General features: G+C 35.5%; 1 protein-coding gene across 6 annotated transcripts in view; it reads left to right on the top strand.

The window, feature by feature from the left end:
- Positions 1-22,352, top strand: part of LOC306843075 (FYVE, RhoGEF and PH domain-containing protein 4-like) — a 48,694-nt gene that overhangs the window by 23,145 nt on the left and 3,197 nt on the right. For 5 of the 6 annotated variants that reach the window (XM_079374325.1, XM_079374328.1, XM_079374327.1 and 2 more), the window contains 15 exons: positions 8,103-8,243; positions 10,537-10,708; positions 14,342-14,753; positions 17,399-17,488; positions 17,651-17,796; positions 17,886-18,042; positions 18,339-18,477; positions 18,557-18,615; positions 18,932-19,078; positions 19,159-19,331; positions 19,448-19,478; positions 19,567-19,647; positions 20,399-20,533; positions 20,616-20,762; positions 22,191-22,331. In XM_079374325.1, coding sequence (XP_079230451.1) covers positions 8,103-8,243; positions 10,537-10,708; positions 14,342-14,753; positions 17,399-17,488; positions 17,651-17,796; positions 17,886-18,042; positions 18,339-18,477; positions 18,557-18,615; positions 18,932-19,078; positions 19,159-19,331; positions 19,448-19,478; positions 19,567-19,647; positions 20,399-20,533; positions 20,616-20,762; positions 22,191-22,331 — 2,171 coding nt within the window. Of the gene's footprint in view, positions 1-2,610; positions 2,739-8,102; positions 8,244-10,536; positions 10,709-14,341; positions 14,754-17,398; positions 17,489-17,650; positions 17,797-17,885; positions 18,043-18,338; positions 18,478-18,556; positions 18,616-18,931; positions 19,079-19,158; positions 19,332-19,447; positions 19,479-19,566; positions 19,648-20,398; positions 20,534-20,615; positions 20,763-22,190; positions 22,332-22,352 lie in introns of those variants that run through there. The other variant, XM_079374330.1, reaches the window with a different exon arrangement.

Genomic DNA, 22,352 nt, shown 5'->3' with positions numbered 1-22,352 from the left:
GGGAATATTTGCAAAACACCGCCCAAATGTATACGCAAAGAAAGAAGATAGAACTATTATTCTCGCTGTAGTGTTGTTGCTGCCGCCGCCATGTCGTAGAGACCCTGTGTTTCGTTGTGAAAGCGAAACTATTTTGTTTGGGCTTCCAAAAGAGGACACAACTAGAAATCAGTGGTTAAGTTGTATTTACAGCACTGTTCCAGAACAGTTCAACCTAAATATTAGAGTGTGTGCAGCGCATTTTACGGAGGACTATTTTCTGAACCTGGGAGTAGCCTGCCAGCTTTGCACAAAGGCTGTTTCTATAAAGTGGGGCAATTCCAACTTAGCAAGGACAGTCTGGCGCTTCTGACTCACAGCCTGTAAGCATGTTTTCATATTTAAAGAATTTGCCACTGACTATTCAAATGCGAGTTTTGAGCAGTGTAGAGTAGTGCTTGTTGTTTGGCGTTTCTCCGATCACAAATGCAGACATGGTAATGTTTACACGGCATGATGCAACGCGTAAAAAGACAGTATAAGTCATTATAATCAGTAATTATGTCCCCACTGGATACAACAAATGCCTCATGTATAATGGGTTTTATTGTTTTTGTGTCATCGCGCTGGGACACGGCATCACAATACGGTAAGAGGCGTAACATTTCCGTCACACGCTTGAGGTATTCGACCAATCACAACGCACTGGATAGCTGGCCAATCAAAGCACGCCTCGCTTCTCAGAACGATGAGCTTTGTAAAAATCGATGCGTTTCAGAAAGGAGGAGCAACAATAATGGACAGTATTTGGAAAATAATGTGTTTTTTGAACCTTAAACCACATAAACACATTGCATTACACCAAATACACAAAATAATGTTCTTTTTAGCAACGTCATATGACCCCTTTAACAATTTCCAAAAATCATGTTTTTTTCATTGTGCATTCCAATTAATCTCAATCTTTACTAAAAAATAAAGCTAACGTAATTTTTGTAAAACACAAAAAAACCATGATAACATTAAAAAACATGATTTTTGAAAATTATCTAGAATGATCTGTTTTTGCAAATAAACTCTTCTTATAGTGCTAAACATTATGTACTTATATATATTTAGTACAACAGTTTTAATTCAGATTTTTTTAATTGTAGTCCAATAAGCGTTGTTTTATAAGTCAAACAAGACAAATTGATAATGTTTTTCTTTGAGCAGTGGTTGATGAAGTAGAAAATTCCCACCTGACCTGCCTAGATCATTACATCTTAGGTTATACGCTGACAGCTCAATTGATTGTTGTAGATACTGTGGCTATGATGTCATGTCTATGAGCCTCCAAAGGGGAAATACAAAAAGTAGCATCAAATTGACACCAGAAGTGTTCCAAGCAGAATATGAAAATTTGACTTCATTAACTGCATGCAACAGAAAGGGCATTAGTATTTACAGAAACTTCAGGTTTGGGTTGAGTTGTGGCTGTCTGGGATGTGTCAAGATGGTTGTGCAACACCAGATGCTCAGGTCTCTTCCCTGTCTGCACTCAATGTCGAAAATGAGATTAAAGTAAATCAGATCTGCAGTGGAATCTGGTAAACAGTTTAATACACTTGTAAGGTGTGGCTTTGCATGCAGATTACAGGTTCAAGACTACTTGTGTGTGTCCATTTATCATTTCCCGCCCTTGAACGATTGCCATTCATTCTGTGCCTCTAAAGTAAGAGCTCCATTTAATTTTAGCCTGTTTATCCTGAGTCCATTAGAATTTTCCTCTCAGTATTTTGTAATATGAGAGTGTTTGTGTGCCAAGAGGGTTTGGAATGAGAACTGATGCTGCTGGAGGCTGTTGAAAGGGCACCAGAGACCTTAGTCGGGGTTCCGCCATATTTCATTTTTTACAGGAATGAAAATGAGGTTGTGAGGGATAGAAGTACAATGCGTTCAATGGATTGTACTGCTTTTTAACAACATGCCAATTGTTCAGCTTTCCAGAAAACTTACAGGAGACAAAAACTCTACAGAACAGTTTTGACGTCTGATCTATGACCTTTTCACAGTGCAGGCCATTATAAAGAAAGAATCTCACAGCCTTGTTTTCTTCCACGTTAAATTCAGTATGTTGTCCGTTCTGACTAACGTCTATTACATCATTTACATATAACATCACTTGTCTTACTGTTACAGTCAAACTCAGTTTCCCACTTCATTCAAATATTCACACTGGACTGTGCTATGAAGGTTTTATAGCCAACGCAAAAATAAACATTTGTTATTGTTGTTATTATTATATTGTTGTTATTATTAACTCGCCCTCACAAGTATCCTTCTCCAGAACATAAAAGGAGAATTGTATTGTAAATGTATTTATATTTTTTCATTTTATATATTTTTTTATATTTATATTTTATATTTTTTTATATATATTTACTACAAATAATATTTAGCTGACTTTTGGTTATGACAGTGTTGGACACACTATGCACTATGTACATGGTCACTTCTAGTGGATTTTATGCGTAATGAATGTAAGTGGCCTTCACCAGGTTTTGGCTTGAGTGTGTGTGTGTGTGTGTGTGTGTGTGCGTGCGTGCGCGCGTGCGTGCATGTGTGTTTGGAAGGAGGGGCTGTTTCCTCGTGTCTTTGTGGCAGAGTTTCAGTCAGTCTGTGGTTTCTAGAGGACCGGAAGGCTTGAATGAAGAAAGCTGCTCTTATTTTTGTCTCATTGTCCTGGGATTATTTGTCCTCATTTTAACGGACAGAAGGTGAGATTACTTGACACATGATCACACTGCTAGTCTGCTATTTATTGCTTAACGTGGTCTGTTTAGATGTGACGCTATAATTAAACTTGGCAACAGCACATTAGTGGAGGACGCTGGAAGAGCTTTTATGTATTTTCACACAAATTAATTATTCTTTCTTCTCTGTGGCAGTGGTTACTTTGAAGATTAAAGGTTGTTTTATAGAATAATTGCAATCAGAATGCATTAGTCAATATTTCATGATATTTTAAGAATTTGTCTCAGACATTTGGTCACCATGTCTGCTTTATTTCTCATGGGTTTGTTTGCAAACATGTATAAACAAGTTCAAGCAGTTCACATTTTTCAGTCTTGTTAGTTAGCTTTTTTCTTCTGGCACCATTGCATGTTTAAGGAAATGCATTTAACATATGTGCATTTCTAACTTCCTTCACGTTTATGTATTCCTGTCTTTGTTCCTCTGTTGCATGACAAGCTCTGAAAACCTTTGCTAACTAATCCTGCTCCTATGGTCAGTTCCCACCACGTTATGCAAACTAAATGAGCTGTTCTTATCTGTTCTGCATTGGTTGGTATTTCCCCACAAGGTTTTTATTGATAGTACAGTACCAAAGCGGAGCTATATTCAAATATACAGTATGGTGGTTTTCCCATAAATGGAAAATTGTACTATTCAAATTAAGGTTGATTTATGTTGTAACTGGATTTTATGTGTCAAATTTCCATGTACAGAAATGTAAACGCTTCTGGAATGGTTTTAGTGATTTTTTTTTTTTTTTTTTTTACTGGAACAAACTGCTGTTATTAAACTCAGATGTTGATCTGATTTAAGCCATTATCTTGAACTGGGCTCTCTGTATACGCCAGGTCAAACCACATACTTTTTTTTTTCCTTTCTATACTTAGCCAGGAATGCCAAAGTTGGCACGCGCCTGTGTTTTAGACTGAGAATGCGGAACATTTGTACTTTTTCCCATGCAAACATTTTAGCAGCAATTATTATCATAGTTTACATTCACTAGACCACACATGGTTTGATATCAACCTAGCTCACTTTTTTACTTACGCAGGTGTTTCTCTGTTATGATGTGCACTGTTTCAATTTCATCTGCTAGAGGATTTTGGGAAGAGGTTACCATGGTAACTCAGAGGCCAGTTATATAGTCTGAGCAAGGCCATGCCATGAGGTATTATTCACCTGAGGATGTTTTCGTTGTTTTGTAAGACAGATGCAGTATGCTTGCATAAACACACAGAGGTAGACAATAGCCACGTTCACACATCAATGCAATTTTTTCATGCAAGATTGACAAACTGACTTTTCCGGTAAATCTACCACATCTGCAGCAGCTTTCCATCTTTATTTGTATTCACACATCAGCACCAAAATTCTGCTAAAACTCTGTTGGTATTTGACCGAATTGGCCTTTAAACACATTCAGCGGAAAAGTCATTGGTATAAAGGTAAAAAATCCTAGTAATCAACTGATAGTGAAAGAATTTTACTAAGAAAATCTTTAACTCTACCAGTAATCTTTCGAATAATTTCTTCATTTACTCGGATAAAGAAAAGCTTTTCATTTCAGCATTTATCCAGTTTGATGAAAATTTTTTTCTACAGCATAGATTATTATAATTTTCGAGCCCTGTGTGACAGGTTTACAACTAAATGGCATGGAGCTCCTTTAGAGCTTTGTTTCAAACAGTTTGACAGCATACTTCTTATAGAGTCAATGATCATGTACAATGTTTTTCACACACAGCATCAGATCTTTTCCGGTAATGTTGCAACTTCTTCATTTTGACAGCTGGCCCTCTTCACACAGGACCTCTAAATATAAAAATGTTGATGAGCGTACTGATAAGACTGAATGCGTGAAAACGCTTAATGTTTGTCAGAATTATATGCCAACAATATGTTGATGCTTAGTAAGAAAGTACTGTCATTGTCTCTTTTGTAGCACTTTTATGCATTCTTATATTACAATTGTATAAATTAACGCAAACCCAATTTTTATGGAAACGTAAGTGGTGCTTGCCCAGTCAAAACTCACTGTCACAGTGTTACGGTGTTTTTGATGGTTGCTAGGGGTCAAAGTTTAACACATACGTTTAGGGGTTTGTTCATATACAGAAAAAGTAATTATGCACACACAGGCAATAAATACAAATTCTAAGTAAGTGTTAGATGGCCTTGAGGATATTACAAAAATATTTATTTTAGACACTGAAATTTTCTGATATCAGTGAAATTCAGGCATTTTCTGGTCCGTAAAAGAAAGCTTGTTTCAATCCTGGCTACAAACTGAGCCAGAACTGAGATGAATGGACCAATCACACATGAAGCTGTCCTTACACCATCACCACCACCACCATATTTTTACTTCCAGCACAACAGCATCATTCATCCTCAGACATGGACAGTCCCATGCAGTCTATTGGCCTAAGATGTCTGCAGTGTAGAAAAGGGGGCCAGATGAAGCTAGGAAGAACATAGAAAGCCTCTCTTTGTGCTCCCTAATGCAGTAGCATCCCCATGCTCTAATTTAGCAAGACATGAGCAAGACATCATTTGCATGAGTGCCTGTAATAAGATGGTGTAGACAGACTTGAGCGTCCTGTTCATTGCACCCATAAAAGTAATTCTCAGAAAAGGAGCTCCAGACTTTCAAAATAACTTAATGTCGTGTTTACATGTGTATTTTACGTTTATGGACTCACAATGAAACTTTTGACTGGTTATGAGTCAACAAATGAGCTAAAGAAATTTTGCAGAGGTTAACTTTATGTAATGCTGCACTCTTTTTCTCATTCAGTGTAAAGCCCTGTTCATCCCAGTGACGATAGTTTTATTGATAACTATAACTATGAAGTTTTAATAATCATTTCAATTCTGTGAGAATAAGGAAGTACACACTGCAACTATAAAGGTAATGGCACAGAGAAACAATATCATTGGAATTACTTTTAAGAATGATTTTTTTTTTCTCTGATGCTGATGAATAAAAAAACATTGACAATCAGAATCCACCGGACTTTAAAAAGCTTAAGCATTTAAAATGGCAGACAACATAACTGTAGCGCAATATGCTCTGTAATAAACAGAGCATTATCATCCATTGGTGTGGACACTAATATAGTTCTTGTTGTGAACAGGCCTAAATTCTATGAGAACAGGGAAGTCCACACCACTATAACGATAACGACACACAGGAACGATATCATTGGAATCACACTTTTAATATACAGAAAACGTGTATCCTCTGTAGGTGTGGACACTAATTATTGTTATATTTATTGCTATAGCTATTGTTTTTTTGGTGTGAATAGGCCTTCTGTTGTGAGGTAAAACGGTATGTGAAGTGGTCAAACAGGAAGAATAACCTGAAAGAGGAATCTAAACCAGGATTGCACCTACATAGACTTAATGTGTGTTATGACTGTGGTGTGTGTTGACTGTAATGTGCACTAATGATATCATAGTGGCCTGTTCTTGCAATGGCATTTTATCTTGTCTGCAAACTTTATGCATTTGTTTTATTTCGTGTTGTATGGTAGAGCACAGTGCTTTTAGAGCAGGTGTGTCAAACAGTTCCTGGAGGGCCACAGCCCTGCAGAGTTTAGCTTCAACCCTAATTAAACACACCCGATCCAGCTAATCAAAGTCTTTCAGGCTTATTTGAAAACTAGATGGTTTGTGTGTTGGAGCAGGGTTGGAACTAAACTCTGCAGGGCTGCAGCCCTCCAGGAACTGAGTTTGACACCCCTGTTTTAGAGGAAAGTCAGTTCATTCTGTGCTGTGGCCATATTTGCAACTCTGCAGGGCAGCTATGTCAGGAATGCAAGACCACATGCCTACTTTGACTAATTAATTGGGGAAATACCGAAATGTCAGAAACTTCTTGTCAAACTCACATTGAAATATTTCGAATCAGCAACGAAAGCTGACATGAACTGTCCCATAAATGTTGTTCCATATGTTCAAACATAGTTAAAAATCGTATATTTCAGGTTGGTATAAAGCAAATCTGCATGAACAGTCACAAGTGTGTATTTCAGGACACTGACTGTTTCTGTGGGCTTCATTTACGCAGCTGTAGTGATGCAATGACTTAACCAATTGGCAAATGGCTATTAAGAAAGCACAACTTATTCAACTGTATTGTGTTGCAGTTTTTAATAATTTAACGTTTCCTTCTCGATGTTGACGTCACCACACAGGCAGATAGTGTTAGCTAATAGAGACGGCATACACTGTAAAAAAAAAAAAAAACAAACAAAAAAAAAAATTTAAAAGGCAAACTTAACTTAAACTTAAAGCAACCAGCTTTGGCAGATTTTTGAGTTTTCTAAACTTGTTGTTTTAAGTTTATGTAAATTAAAAGTTGAGAGAACTCAAAAATCTCCTACAAAAATAAGTTGAGAAAACTCTGCTGAAGCTGGTTGCCTTAAACTTTTAAGTTTGCTCAACTTTTTTTTTTTTACAGTGTACTTGCATTTGCTTTGAAAACTTGCTTTTAGTCTACCCCTTTCTCCAAAAACCTGCCAAGGAACATTTTTGTGATCCAGTCATTTTCTTGCAGAGGCAAAGCCATTTTATGTTGACTTGGTGTTGATGTATATTAATAAAGAAGTAAGTGTCTTTATTTTATATACTTTTTTTTTACTTTTTCTTTTTTCAAAAGGACTTCTTGTTACTTATGAGAGGAGATCTAGTCAAATTTTTACAGTAAAAATAGCCTACTGATATTTTGTTCTTGTTGTTTTGGAAAGTTTGCAGTTTTTCTTATACAACGTGGGAACCAAGATCATTTTCATGCAGTTTTTAATTTTTAAATTTTTATTTTTTTACATCTAAGACGGATCACTGTGTTGCACATGAAAAATTCAGTTCTGTGTCATTTTTAGATCTGAACTTTTCAAGGTCAGCTGTCATTGTCGACAGATACGTGCATGTCTTACAGTATTTGCCTTAGCTGTTTTTCAGGAAACATATCTTGTTTGAGGCAAACAAAAAAGCTTCCTCATAGTTTGAATATTGATCATCCAAACAATTTGACACACTTTGTTTGTTCCGTATTCGACTCCGAGGAACTTGTGGTTATTTTTAATCTTTGTTTCAAGTTTAAGTCACTTTAAGTTTCGAGGCCACTTTTATACCAGCCCTGATTGATATCGGGAGCACAAAAAACAGATCTCTTGCATTTCACTTCTGCACAGAAAGTGAGTTTTCCAGAACACTGCTAGTACTGCATGTTCTCGCTACTCAACTGGAGTTTGCACACAGTATGGCTTCCAAGCAATTAGCTAAAACAAACTGCTTTTGAAAAGGCTTCATTCCCATCCTTCTTTTCTCCTCTGCAGCTATTGGTCGTCACAGTCCTGATGAGCAAAGTCGTCACAATGAGAAGTTGAGTCGTGGATGCAGATTCAGCAATAAGAGCCTTACTGGAGTAAATGGAAGAATTTCAGGCCGACGGCCACCTCTGCATCCCAAGCCACAAGGTATGGAGATATGCACTCACACACAACTCCTTCCAAAATTCCACAGAAGTACGGTAAATGCTAAATAAGTACCAGAAGTACATGCTAATCCATCTATGGTGGTCTTTCATCATCTATATGGTGCCATGAAGAACCTTTTAATATCCCTGGAACCTTCCCATTTCACAAAAGGTTCCTTATAGTGAAAAAAATGTTGTTTAGATTATTAATTTTCTTCACACTAAGAAATAAATGGTTCTTTTAAGTACTGTTCACTTTGGGGAACCCAAAAATGGTTCTTCTATGGCATTATTGTTAAACCTCTTTCTAGAACATTATTTTACACACAAATACGTCTTTCCCTTTAAAACAGGCTGTGAACACTAAACGTCACCATTAACCGGATTCAAATTAGCATGGCTAATGATTAATGCTGAAATAGCGCTGCTGTAATAAGTACGGCATCCTCAGAGCGTCCTTGAACCCGAGCTCGATCACTAAGCAGATTGTCTTGTCTTGTTTGAAAAGTGTGAATGATTTCCTAGTGACAAGAGTAACAGTTAAACATTTATATAAGTTATTTTGCTTTTTTTTTTAAAAAAAAAAGGTCAGCTCTATCATTACAGAAAAAAGGTATTCTGAACATCGACTGCAGATATGTTTGTTGGTTTCAAAATGCTTCACAAATAGAATATATCTCTGTATTCTCATGTAAAATTAAAGGCAAAAAGCTCACTGATATAAACCTCAAAGACCACACTTATTGAATTAGGGATGTGTGAAATGAGAGGGGCGGCCAGACTGGATGGAGCCGTGAGCTCTGCAGTATCTCCACCCCATCAGACTTAGATTAGCTGTGAATTGCTCACCGCAGGTAGAGACAGACTCTTTGGCTACCAGATGGACTTCATCTCACCTTGCCGGGTATTATCAGGTTCCATCGCAACATACTAAAGCTACACTGCCACCTTGTGATGGTTACAGCTTCCAGTTTAATAGCACTAAACCATGGGTGTACAGTCCTTCTCTTGGAGTTTAGCCCCAACACACTTTCTTGTAAGTTAAGCAAGACACTTAAAGGCATAGTTCACCCAGAAATTAAAATTCTGTCAATTATTACTCACCCTCATGTTATTCCAAACCCATAAGACCTTTGTTCATCTTCGGAACACAAATTAACATATTTTCGATGAAATCCGAGAGCTTTCTGACCCAGACATCGTTAAAATAGTCCATGTGACATCAGTGGCTACGCCTTCTTTGCAAGCAGAGGAATGCACACGCATGTGTCATTGTACTGTAGTAAACGTGTGTCAAAGACTGGCACGGAAAAGAAGAAATTGTTGAATAAAGTCATTATTTTTGTTTTCTTTGTGCACAATCCTGGGGCCTGTACCATGAAGCCGGATTAGCTGGCTAGCCATGCAAGTTTCAGTTTAGTTTGCACCAATCTTGGGTTTTAGGTACCATGGCATGAAAGTGGCTTGGTTTTTAGCTGCGTTCATTGCCATAGTAACTTACACACTCCACAGCTAAGCTTCTCCAGGGCAGGTTATGTTCTGAGTTAGAGATCTCAAACTGAAATTTTGTAAAAAAAAAAAATTTGACCAATTGTAAAGCCAAAAAATGTTATGGCTTTAATGATAATTACTTAGTTATTTTATATTTTTACATTATTATTAAAGCAATTTTAGTTTAACAGTTATTATAAATCATTTATTTTAAGTGAATGTTAATATATACAGATCGTATGTAATATAAATAAGTTGTAGAATCAATAGATAATGCTTTAAAAATTACTACATGTGACTTTACATGTTCGAGTCTGTATAGCTGTATATTTCCAACTATATAAACTAATTTAACTATTTTCACTTGTGACTGCACTGATAAAGAAAGGTAATTTCTTTTATTTGTCCTTTAGCAAAACCTTTAACCAAGGCTCGTGATTGGCTGTTCGCCAGTGATGTCACACATTCATGTACACGTGCTCCACAAACTCAGGATCAAAGCCTGAGTTGACTAAGAAAGTTGATGATCAACATCACGGTATCAATAAAGCTGGATTGGAGTCGTTTGGTTTTGTCAAATGGAAACTAATCCTGTAACTCTGAATTTGTTCATCTACCATCACGGTACAGTCCTGTGGTCTTTGCTCTCGTAGCTTCGTAAAAATGACACAATGACAATTGTGGAACCTGATTCCACTCACACTGGTCGTGTAATGATATTCTTTGATTGTGTACAGTAAATATCAGTTTGTTACATTAGCATTTAAATATAATCTTTGTCCTCTTTGTGACTTTTCCCACAGTGCCTCCTAAGCCAGCACACCTTCAGAGTCCGGTGACGGAAGTCTCCTTTCCTCTGGCTGTTGGAACGTCACCCATCAGTGCCAAAATGGAGGGAGGAGGAGTAGGAGGGGCAGGAGGAGCAGTAGGGAAGGGCCTAGTATCCAACCTCATCAGTCGCTTTGAGGAGAACAGGTAAACTTGCAATAAATATCTACCTCTCTTTCCTTTGTTCATGGATATATGTAGATACTGACATTCTCTAACATAGGTTTAGTGATCTTGTTTGCTTTTGCAAAGGTAGTGTTTTCAGTTTTCAGCGTCACATGATGATTCAGAAATCATTCTAATATGCTGATTTTATGCTCACAGTTTTAGCTGCTTAATATTTTTGTGTGGAAACCATGATACATTTGATCAACATTCTTTGATGAATAGAATAGAAGTTTAAAAGAGCAGCATTTATGATGTAGAAATCTCTTGTAACATTATAAATGTCTTCACTGTAATTTTTGATCAATTTAATTGATTATTAATTTCTTTAAAAAAATAATGTTTGTACGATATAGAGAGAAATCTTGTGAAATCAGAGTCAGATGTGTAACGTGATTAAATTTCTGTAAGGGAATGTCTGTCCTATGACATTACTCAAGAAGATCAAAAAGCAGAAGCTAGTTTTTACTCTAACGTTCTCTTCGGTGTTTCTCAAGCATTGTGGAAAGAACTGGTTTTGTATGAGACATTTACTGTTGTGTGTGATAAAACTTCAACACAGTAGGTAAGATTGATTTATCAATTTATGACTAGCCATCTATTCTTCGCTTTTAACTCATGCAAAACTATTTTGAAAGTGCTTAAAGCTGGTGTTTGTGACTAGCCATCTATCCTTCACTGTTACCTCATGCAAAACTATTTTGAAAGTGCTTAAAGCTGGTGTAATTCAACAAAGTGCAATGATTTATACTTTATAATGGCCCATGCTTTATGTTCAGTCATTTTTTGGCCGACCTGGAAGGCTAATTCACCATGGGTAATGAGTTTTTAAGAGTATAATAAGATCTGTGGTTCACATTATTTGAAGAGACTTTCACATTTTGTTCTGCAACATAAATTACACACTCTCATACCTCAAACATGAATTTTGAAATCATCGAATGGTTTAAAAAATATAAGTTGCTAAATATGTCTAATTTGTCAAGCACATAAACTAATAGTTTAAGTTTTTAAAGCATACAGCTCTTTCGAAATTTGAGGCATTGACTGAATGTAGTTGTTCTGTAACAGAACAATTGTGAAAGTCTCATCATGTAACATGAAATTCTCAGTATACTATATTATTGGCAAAATAATTATTTTTTTGTGATTTCTTGTTAATGCATTTAGTTATTTATTAAACATTGGTGTCTTCTATCACATTGCTTTTGCTGCTGTTTTATGAAATAAGCCACTTGACGAAGTGCATTATTGTTTTTACCATGGTTACATGGCTTTAAACACTAAAAACACCCCTTAACCATGATGAATTCAGTGTGAAGCATTTGTTTTACTGCATAATATTCACTCCGTTCATCTGCTGTAAGTCTGTAGCTCAGCATCGGTGTAGTCAGATCATATGAAACCATATGGCCTCCATAACAAAATGGACTGACCATTAACCCCAGTTCCTCACAAATAAATCCCTGCAAGCCCTTATCCTGTTTTGCCTGCCGATCTAGTGCCATTGTGTTGTGTGTGGGTCAGAATCTGTGCAGGAATTCATCCTGTAAGCTCTGGAGCAAAATAAGAGTGCACAAGTTGATAGAGTAAACCGGGGTCTGATAACTCCTGCAGCTGTCTGGCCTGGGCCAACACGTACTTATGAATGCTGACCGAAGTGCCGTGACCTCAGACAACTGCAGGAGGTTGGTTTACAACCTCATGGGAAAAAAACAATGAAATCCACACTGCCCTACTTGTGTGGCTTCATTTGATAGCTTAATTTTGTTTTCCTGAAATGCCTTGTTTGTAACTTAATTTCATCATACCATGGCCAGATTACAAAGACTTAGCTTTTGTTCTTTGCACGGGACAGCTTTGAAATGTTTTGAGTCATGCTCTGAACAAAATGTTAGATAGCACATATTAATCCATCTCAGCAGTCCAGAGCTCAACGGTGTATTAATAGCAGTCTGTAATCTGGAGTGTTCACTGTAGTGCTTCGTACCCTCAGATCCACATCTCAATTCTCTATCTCACAGGAAACGCTATCTGATCTAGAGGGCAGGTGGGCCATAGACAGGGAAACAGCTGGAGGTGCAGGATATCTGTGTGTGTGTGTGTGTGTGTGTGTGTGTGCATGAACCACAAAGCCTTATATTGTGGCTTAATTTTGTTCGGTTTATGCACGCTTATGAATGGATCATGTTTTTACAGTTTGCTTAAGTGGAGTTTTGGTGGTTATTTGGGATGCACAATGTATCAGTGATCATGTTGCCAATATTATCATTTTTTATACCAGTATTGGTCTGGATAAAAGCAAATGTTATCAAGCCTTTTTTTTCTATACCATATTTTAAACTAAACAATTACTCATCTTCTCTGTTGTACATTATAATATTCTAATGCCTGATTTTACTTGTAAAATACAGAAACAAAAATCATCTTAAATTGGGCTTTAGAATTTAACACATTTTTTGAATGTATAAACTCAAAATATATCATATCAGTTATGATATAAAATATTTTATTTTATTTCTTTATATGGTATGTTTATATGGCATGAAATATTTAATATTGGTATTTTCACGATTTCTATATTGTGCATCTCTGTTATTTATTGTTCATCGGTCAAAAAAGTATTCTTATTACACAGCGCTCTGAAATACTTGATTCTGATTGGCCCATCACTGTAAGTGACATGCTCTGTCATTTTGAGTTGCAATGAGCCATTTGTGGAGATTCGATTCTAAGAAAAAAACATATTATGATATTTTTTAGGGAACAAAGTCTCAGCTTTCTAATTATATTAATTGTTTGGTAACATTTTGCAATAAGTTTACATTTGTCAACATTAGTTACCATAAACTAACAATTAAGATAATTCCAAAGCATTTATTATTCTTAATGTTCATTTTGACATTTACTAAAAGATTAATAAAATTAAAAGTTGTGTTTGTGAATAAAACTTAAAATAATTTTCTTGTCAAAGCGGCTCAAATTGATAGAGCTGGCCTTATAGTAAAATAATTTCAACTCAAATAAATATTTCATATCCATTTATTTATTTATTCATTAAGCAGCTGTGTAATAAGTGGGATCCTGTCCAGTCATCCGGTCATTATCACAAAATAAACCCCTCCGGGGTGATAAAAGAATAACCAGACTGTCTGGGTGCACTGTTCATGATCTCTTACATATTTTATAGTTTGCTCCCACTGTTCAGGAAAGCATTTTGTCCAAAAGAGAAAGACCGTCCGTCTCGTTCTCGAGTGTGTAAATGTGTGTTCTTGCATGTTGGCATGTATTCTGAAGTAGGCCAGCCATGTCTCATGGGACACTCTGCAGCCGCGTTCTACCTCTCCTCACCCTCCCTGTTCCTCCCATCCTCCACCAATCCTCTTTTCCTACACTCCTCCCATGACCTGCTCATTCACACGTCCCCTGTAAACGCACACATCGCCGCCCCACAAGACAGAGGAAGTTTGTTCAACACTTCTTTTAACACCATCACATTCACACAAGCAACACATCTTTCTCTTTCTGTTCACCAACTATCAAAGTTAGTTGTTTGTTGGAGTTCTCTGACTCTAAAGAAGGTGACCTTCCTCTACTTTCTCTCTCTCTGAACAGTCACACAGACAGTCGGAGGGAGGGCGCTCCTCTGAAGCAGGTCAGCAGATCTCTTAACTGCAGCCCGGTTCACAAAAACTACCAGACACAGACGGAGCAGCCCACAGACTCCGGCTCTCCTGCAAACAGCCCACGCCATGCTCTCAAACCCCCCAATGGGTTTCTAGCCCAAAAGAAGAGAGAACAGGACCGGAATCGGGACATGGATGGAATTACACAAGACACGGTTCCGCTCGTGAGGGTAGACAGGCAGGGACTGCTGAACGGAGATGCCGGCGATGTGGCTAAGAGGGAAATTATGGACGAGGACTGTGTAGATCCGCCTCACGCTCACATAAAACGGGCCGAAGAGGAGGAGAGGAAAGCGGCGGAGCAGTGTGAAGTTGTGATGAACAGCATCCCAGAGCAGAAGGTAAGATGGTTTTGGTATCTGAGAGGATTGGTGAGGAGTATTTTGTCTGTCTGTGTGAGTGTGTTATGGAGTCAGTAGTGACACTGTCACACAGTTATTTGACACCCCGGGCCCGGCTGAGCAATGTGCTGTCTCATCTGCCAGATTTACATGCTGACATTAGAGCTGACATGCTGACATATTCACATTAGAGCCTGTTTTTTTTTTTTTAACCTTTAGTCTTACAGGCCAGGCCTTCATTTCCTTTGTAGAAAACATTGTAGAAGAATTAATGCTTTCAGTTTTGTTTTGTTTTTTTAAATCTCGCAGATGTAGATCAAGTTGACCTGAAGTCTGATGACAAAATCTGTCATTATGGTACACTTACGCACTCAAGGCTATTTTATATTGTTAGTATAGTCACGGCTAAAGGGCCACAATACAGCACAGCCTTGAGTGCATTATTGCTTTATAAAAACAGCTATATATTACCAAAATGAATTGTATTTAATGGCATTCTTCCACTAGAAGATATCGTCTCTGATGTTTACAATCAATAGCTTGGACGTGCATGACTAAAGTGTATGTTATGGTTTTAAAAACCTAAAAGTTTGAGTTTAAATTAGTGCTGTCAAACAATTAATCGCGATTAATCGAATCCAAAATAAAAGTTTTTGTTTACTAATATGAGTGAGTACTGTGTATATTTATTATGTATATGTAAATACAAACACATGCATGTATATATTTAAGAAAAATATGCTATATTTATATATAAAATATATTAATATATAATATAAAATATAGTAATATAAATGTATATACATGTAAATATTTTCAAAATATGTACAGTATGTGTATTTATATATACATAATAAATAAACACAGTACACATACATATATTATGTAAACAAACACTTTTATTTTGGATGCGATTAATCCTTTGACAGCACTAGTTTTAATGCTTAGTCATGTAGTCAATAAATTGGTAAATAGATTAAATAACTTGTTTTGGAACTCTTTCAATGGCTCTTTCAGTGGCACTTAAAAAGCATCCCAGCATGCACCTCCTGAAGCTGGTTGAGAGAATGTTCAACACTGGAACAGTAGAAAAAGAATAAACTCAAATATAAGACAGTTTTAGAATTGTTTTAACATTTTTGGTTACTACGTAGTTCCCATATTTATTTATAATACATTTATATATTGTATTATAGTTTTAAATATTTGAATATTAATTATTTATTAATTTTGGTCACTACATAATTTGCTTGCTTCTATGTGTGTTATTTTGTAGTTGTTGTTGTTGTTATTATTTTATTATTTATTTTTTACAATTTTGGTCACTACATAACACAAGTAAATGTAATTGAAGTGGAATTATTTCATAGCTTTATTTATTTTAATAATAATTATATTTTGAAATTTTTACTTAGGATATTTGATTGTTTTACATACTCATTTTATTATTATTAATATAATTTTTTTTACATTTTTGGCCAGTACATAATTCACTTACTTCTGTGTTATAGTTTTAATTATTTTAATATTAATTAAAATGTTAATTAGATTATTAGATTATTAATAATATTATTTGTTTAAAAAATTTTGCTCACTATATAATTTACATAATTCCATTTGTTATTTTATAGTTTTAATTATTTACACTAATTATGAAAGTAAGACCAGATTTTCTGTGAATGTGAACATGCATGAAGCTTCAAAAACACAGACCTTCCATCCTCTGTCCGCACCAGTCCCTTTTTTATTGTCTTAACTTGTTTCCTCTTTCCATCCTTTGATTTTCTGTCCTCTTGAGGTTCGTTTCGATAATAAATAAATCTTTAGAATTGCAGTCAGCTGTGCCAGAGGCTGGACGTATTGGAAGTTAGCTTGGTTTCTTTCATCAGCTAAGTGGTGGAGGATGTCTGAAATAGTTCAAAGGTTATTTATGTGAGCTCTGATAAGAAGAGATGGGACATGTGTCTTTAAAGTGCTGACAGGCAGATAGCAGTACTGTTTGTGGGCAGTGTACATCAGGAAGTTGCTTTAACCGACCTCAGCGTGTGTATGCCAGTGGATGTTCATTTGTGCATGGGCGTGAAAAGGGGGGGGGGATGTTATGGTGAGGTTAGGAGTGTAGGTGGAATGGGAGTCAACCTCTGAATTGGCTTTGCCATTGAGCCTTCAGTTTCCCTTCAGCCCTGTGCTGAGCTGGGTATCACACCAAAGACACATCTGCAGTGTTATAGTTCCCTCTCAGCAAATTCAACAAAAACGTGTTGTATAATTTAAATTAAAATGAGCCCAAAGCTCAGAACTTTAGACAATCTGAATTATTTATAGTACCTCAAGAAGAGCTGGCAAAGAAAAAAATTTGTTTTCGTTTTTATTATTTTCATATCATTATATAATTAAATGGTAAAGTATTTAAATGAGTGTACAAATGAGTAGTTGTTGTAGTGCTTTTATACTGTTTGTTTAAAAAAAATTGTCATAAATATTTTATGTACAATATATATGTATTTTTCAAACTTTTGGTGTTAAATATGACATTATTCACCATCAAAGATCTTTAAACACCAACATGTGAATGAAGCAAATATATAATAATGATGTTGATTTGCATACAGTATTTATGTTAAAACTGAACTTCTTTTATTTAGGAAACTAATGAGCAGAAGCTCTACAAGATAGCAAATGAACTTCTGCAGACAGAGAAGGCTTATGTTGCACGACTCAACTTATTAGATAAGGTAAGGGCTCATTTTGTTTTTCATGAAAGCATTTTTTGCTTTTTCAAAGACTGACCAAACTCTTGCAAGGCCCTGAGTGGGAAAGCATGGTTGTTCAATCATAACATGTTAAATATAGTAGTATGCACACGGACCATACATCATCTAACTCTGGCCCTGCAGGTATTTTATACCAAGCTGTTAGAAGAAGCAAGAAAAGACACGTTCCCCATGGATGTGGTGAAAAACATCTTTTCCAACATCTCTTCCATTAATACCTTCCACAGCCAGTTCCTTCTGCCTGACCTGGAAAAACGCATGGGAGAATGGTAAGACGTTCACATGTTCTCTTCTCAGACATTGTGTTTGGTTTAATCAGCAGGAATATGGTCTTAATGCTCTGAGATTTTTCCTCAAGGACGTCGACACCTCGCATCGGGGACATCCTACAGAAACTCACCCCCTTTCTGAAGATGTACGCTGAATATGTGAGGAACTTTGATCATGCCATGGACCTTCTGAAGCAATGGACGGACCGATCGCCTCCATTTAAAGCCATCATTCTGGAACTCCAGGTGAACATTGATGTATATAGTCTTAAACTGCAGTTTGTTACTCTTTAACACTGAGAGTCCTTTTCAATAGCCAGATTTGAAAAAGTTTTTAAAACTCAAAATTATTTGAAAACAGAACATTTTTATTATTAATTAATAAGGATGTTTTAAGGGAGAACTACCACAGATCATTTAAAAAAAAAAAAAAATTACGGCTGATTTGATCAGCCTGACTCTCTTTACTCGATACACAGTATCTGTTTGTTTTTGCCGCCTTTAGTGTTTGTAGATTCACGTGTCTGTGTTTGTGTGTTCAGAGTCAAGAAGTGTGTGGAAGTCTGACGCTGCAGCACCACATGTTGGAGCCTGTTCAGAGAGTGCCACGATACGAGATGCTGCTCAAAGACTATCTGAAGAAACTTCCTCAGGATCACGTAGACCGGCGGGATGCTGAAAGTGAGTTCAGGAGTGAACAGATTCCTAAACCAGATGTTAAACATGACCTTTTCTAAATGTGAAATCTTTGTCCTTGCAGAGTCTTTAGAGATCATTGCCATGGCTGCCACTCATTCCAACACTGCCATTAGGAAAACAGTGAGTGTTCTTCCTCTGCTGTACGAATGAATCTCTAGATTACGTTTAACAATCCTCAAGGACTGACGCTCGTTTCAATAACATCTTCAAAAAAATGTTGGTTAAGAAATGTTTTGACACCTCAAGTCAGGCTAAAACGACGTATTATTAAAGGGATAATTCACCTTCAGTTGGTCCCCATTGACTTGCATATTGTTTTTTTCTCCATACTATGGAAGCCAATGGGGACCAGCAACTGAGGTTTAAGTGCTTTTCTCTTGAAATTGAATGGCAAGACCTATAGTATATTTAAGATTTTGTTTTGTCTTTCTCTTAGGAAAACCTTAAGAAATTGCTGGAGATTTATGAGATGCTGGGGGAGGAAGAGGACATTGTGAACGCTTCAAATGAGTTAATAAAAGAGGGTCATATTCTGAAACTGGCAGCAAGGAACACTTCAGCCATGGACAGATATCTCTTCCTGGTAAGTCCATGCTGGTGAGTCATGATTATAGTAGCATTTGGAAATTTATTATTATAAATCTCTATTAACTTTTCCCACAGTTCAACAACATGCTGTTGTACTGCGTTCCAAAGTTCAGCTTGGTGGGACAGAAGTTTACGGTTCGCACACGTATCGGCATTGATGGCATGAAGGTGACGGAGACGTACAATGATGATTATCCTCACACCTTTCAGGTTTCTGGAAAGGAACGAACACTGGAGCTGCAGGCCAGGTACAGACCGAACCAATTGTTGCTTGCATTTATAATGCTTACTATGCATTCTTCAATATTGGGTGTTTTTAATGGTTGTGTTATGGTAAATGATTTTAATTGTTGCCTTATTACAGCTCTGAACAGGATAAAGAAAGCTGGATAAAGGTAAAAATGTAATATCAACTGTTTTACTTGTTGGTTATTATCAAGTCATTGGAAGTCCATTTTTTAAATTTGTTAATTTGTGTTTTAGGCATTCCAGGAAACGATACACATCTATCTCCAGAAAAATGAGACTTTTAAGTCAGCATTCAAAGACGTGGAGGAAGTAACGGTCAGTACGTCTTCTTAAAAGTGTTATAGAAGAGCATATTTAGAATATTTAATTATTTAAATATTTATATATAATATTAATTTAAATAATAAAAAAATTGTCATTTAATTGTTTATTTAAATTAAATGTTTTATTATTTAAATTAATAATAAAAGAATAATAATAATAAATAAAAGATTGGATTATTTAAATAAACAATTAAATTATTTATTTTATTATTTAAATTAATAATTAAATAAAAATTATTTAAATTAATAAAATATTTAGTTATTTTAATTATTATTTAAATAGATAATTAAATGACAATTTTGTTATTTAAATTATTCAAATTAATAATTTAAATTATTTAAATAAATAAAATACTGAATTATTCAAATATTATTTAAATTAATCAAATTAAAGACATGAAATGGAATAAGAGAAAATATGTGAGGTGAATTTATTTCATGCAAACTTACAATTATTTTTCAGATTTTAAAAACAGTTATTTATTAGTTAATTAATTTAAAATTATTCAGTTATTTAAATAAATGTATTTAATTTAGCTACTGTATCATGTCTCAATTCTATAAATAAGTAATAAATGAATGGTAATGCTAGTTTAATTTGATGTTTAAATCTTATTGTGTAAGTCCGAGGTTCATGTTTTGTGCATTTGTACTTATGTGTGCACATAATGCAGGACTATAGAGTCTTAGTAGTCCAGGTTTGTTTGTTTTTATTGTTTACACATGTCTATATTTCTGTGTAGGATCTCAAGATATCAGAACTGGGTAAAAGAGCCCCTCGCTGGATCCGAGACAATGAGGTGACCATGTGTATGAGGTGCAAAGAGGGCTTTAATGCCTTAACACGCAGGAGACATCACTGTCGGGCCTGTGGATACGTAAGCAGCAGCAAACCAAAAACAGTCTGTTTTCATAGCTTTAAAGCACTTTTCATGTGCTGAAATGTCTATATACTTTCAGGTGGTCTGTGGGAAGTGCTCAGACTACAAAGCCCCTCTGGAATATGATGGGAATAGGATGAACAAGGTGTGCAAAGACTGTAAGTCCATCCTGACAGGCCATATAGACTGTGAGGAGAGGGAGGGCAAGAAGAAGGGCATTCTAGAGGTGAGTTCAGGATCATGTGACCTGGGGTCAGAACTGCATTCTATAATGTATCAATTACCATACGCTCTACTGTCAGAAAAACCTCATATAACCTATATATATATATATATATATATATATATATATATATATATATATATATATATATATATATACAGTTACGGAAGAAAAACCGACGTCCACGAACTGTTGTGGTGAATTCAGCAGCGGTAAGATCAGTTGGTAACACTTTATAATAACTTGCAGTAACCAGTCATTAACAAACATTCAGTAATGCTTAACAGATCAGAGTATGTATGAAAAACAATACAAACTCAAATTTCATTTCTAACTAATTTACATGAACTAATGATCTGTTTAGCATCATGTAATGCAATATTGTTAATATTATTAATGAAGCTTATTATAAAGTGTTACCACTGGTGCCCTGATGTTTTAACGTTCTGGTTTGGTAACACTTTAGAAGAGGGAGCAAAGCTACAAAGCTGATTATGGAAATCATTTTTAAAATACATTTGTGAAGTAATAGATTTGCTTGTTCCCTGTTCTAAACTGTCACTTTGTGCATCATTGAAGCAAACTGACTTTTGATGAAGTGCTCTGGCTTTATCACAAATACTGAAAAACTGAACTCTCTTCTTTGACCTTCTTTTTGTTTTACTCACTTTCAGTGAATGTCAGATTCATATTTCACCTCAAAATTACAATAACTTTTTTTGCATAAATTAAATGAAAGCTTATTTTTTATTGAATCCAGTTCTTTTGCTTTTTAGTTAGAATTTTTTATTTGTCATTGTTATTTTGTACATTGTTGATGACTATATATATATAGTATACATTCCAAGCAAATACTTCAATAATTAGGTCAGTAAAAAAAAAAAAGATTCATGTATATTTAAGCAAATTATTCTTCTGGTTTTGAAATTGTACAGAAATAAGTTAAACTATGAATCAACCAATATATAATGGAAATATAGTGTAAAAATTGTATGATAATTAGCTAATACTTCAAACCACTCATGCGTGTATGTGTGTGTGTGTGTGTGTGTATATTCAGAATTGAATACATATACATATATATATATATATATATATATATATATATATATATATAATGTATATATATATCATGTACATGTGTATATATATGTATATGTATGTATGCAAGTGTGTGTGTATATGTGTATATATATATATATATATATATATATATATATATATATATATATATATATATATATATATATATATATATATATACACACACACACTTAATATTCTTTAAAAAACAAACCAAAAAACTTCATGTTGAAGTGAAATATGACCCAGACAGGCTTGACGGCTTCATGAAATTCACGCTGTCATCTCACACGGGAGTTATGAAGCATTTACACTACAGTACTAAACTTCACTTCTTCTCCCTCACAGATTGAAGCTGCTCAGTTCTCGGGCAACAGTATCATGTGTGGCTTCCTGCAGTACTGCGAGAAGAACAAGCCCTGGCAGAAAGTCTGGTGTGTCATTCCTCAAAAAGAAGCTCTAGTTCTCTACTTGTACGGAGCACCTCAGGTCAGTGTGCTTTTATCTCAC

This window comes from Barbus barbus, assembly GCF_936440315.1.
Source record: "Barbus barbus genome assembly, chromosome: 23".
In the NCBI taxonomy this organism is placed as follows: domain Eukaryota; kingdom Metazoa; phylum Chordata; class Actinopteri; order Cypriniformes; family Cyprinidae; genus Barbus; species Barbus barbus.
This window is presented reverse-complemented; position numbering and strand designations above follow the sequence as displayed.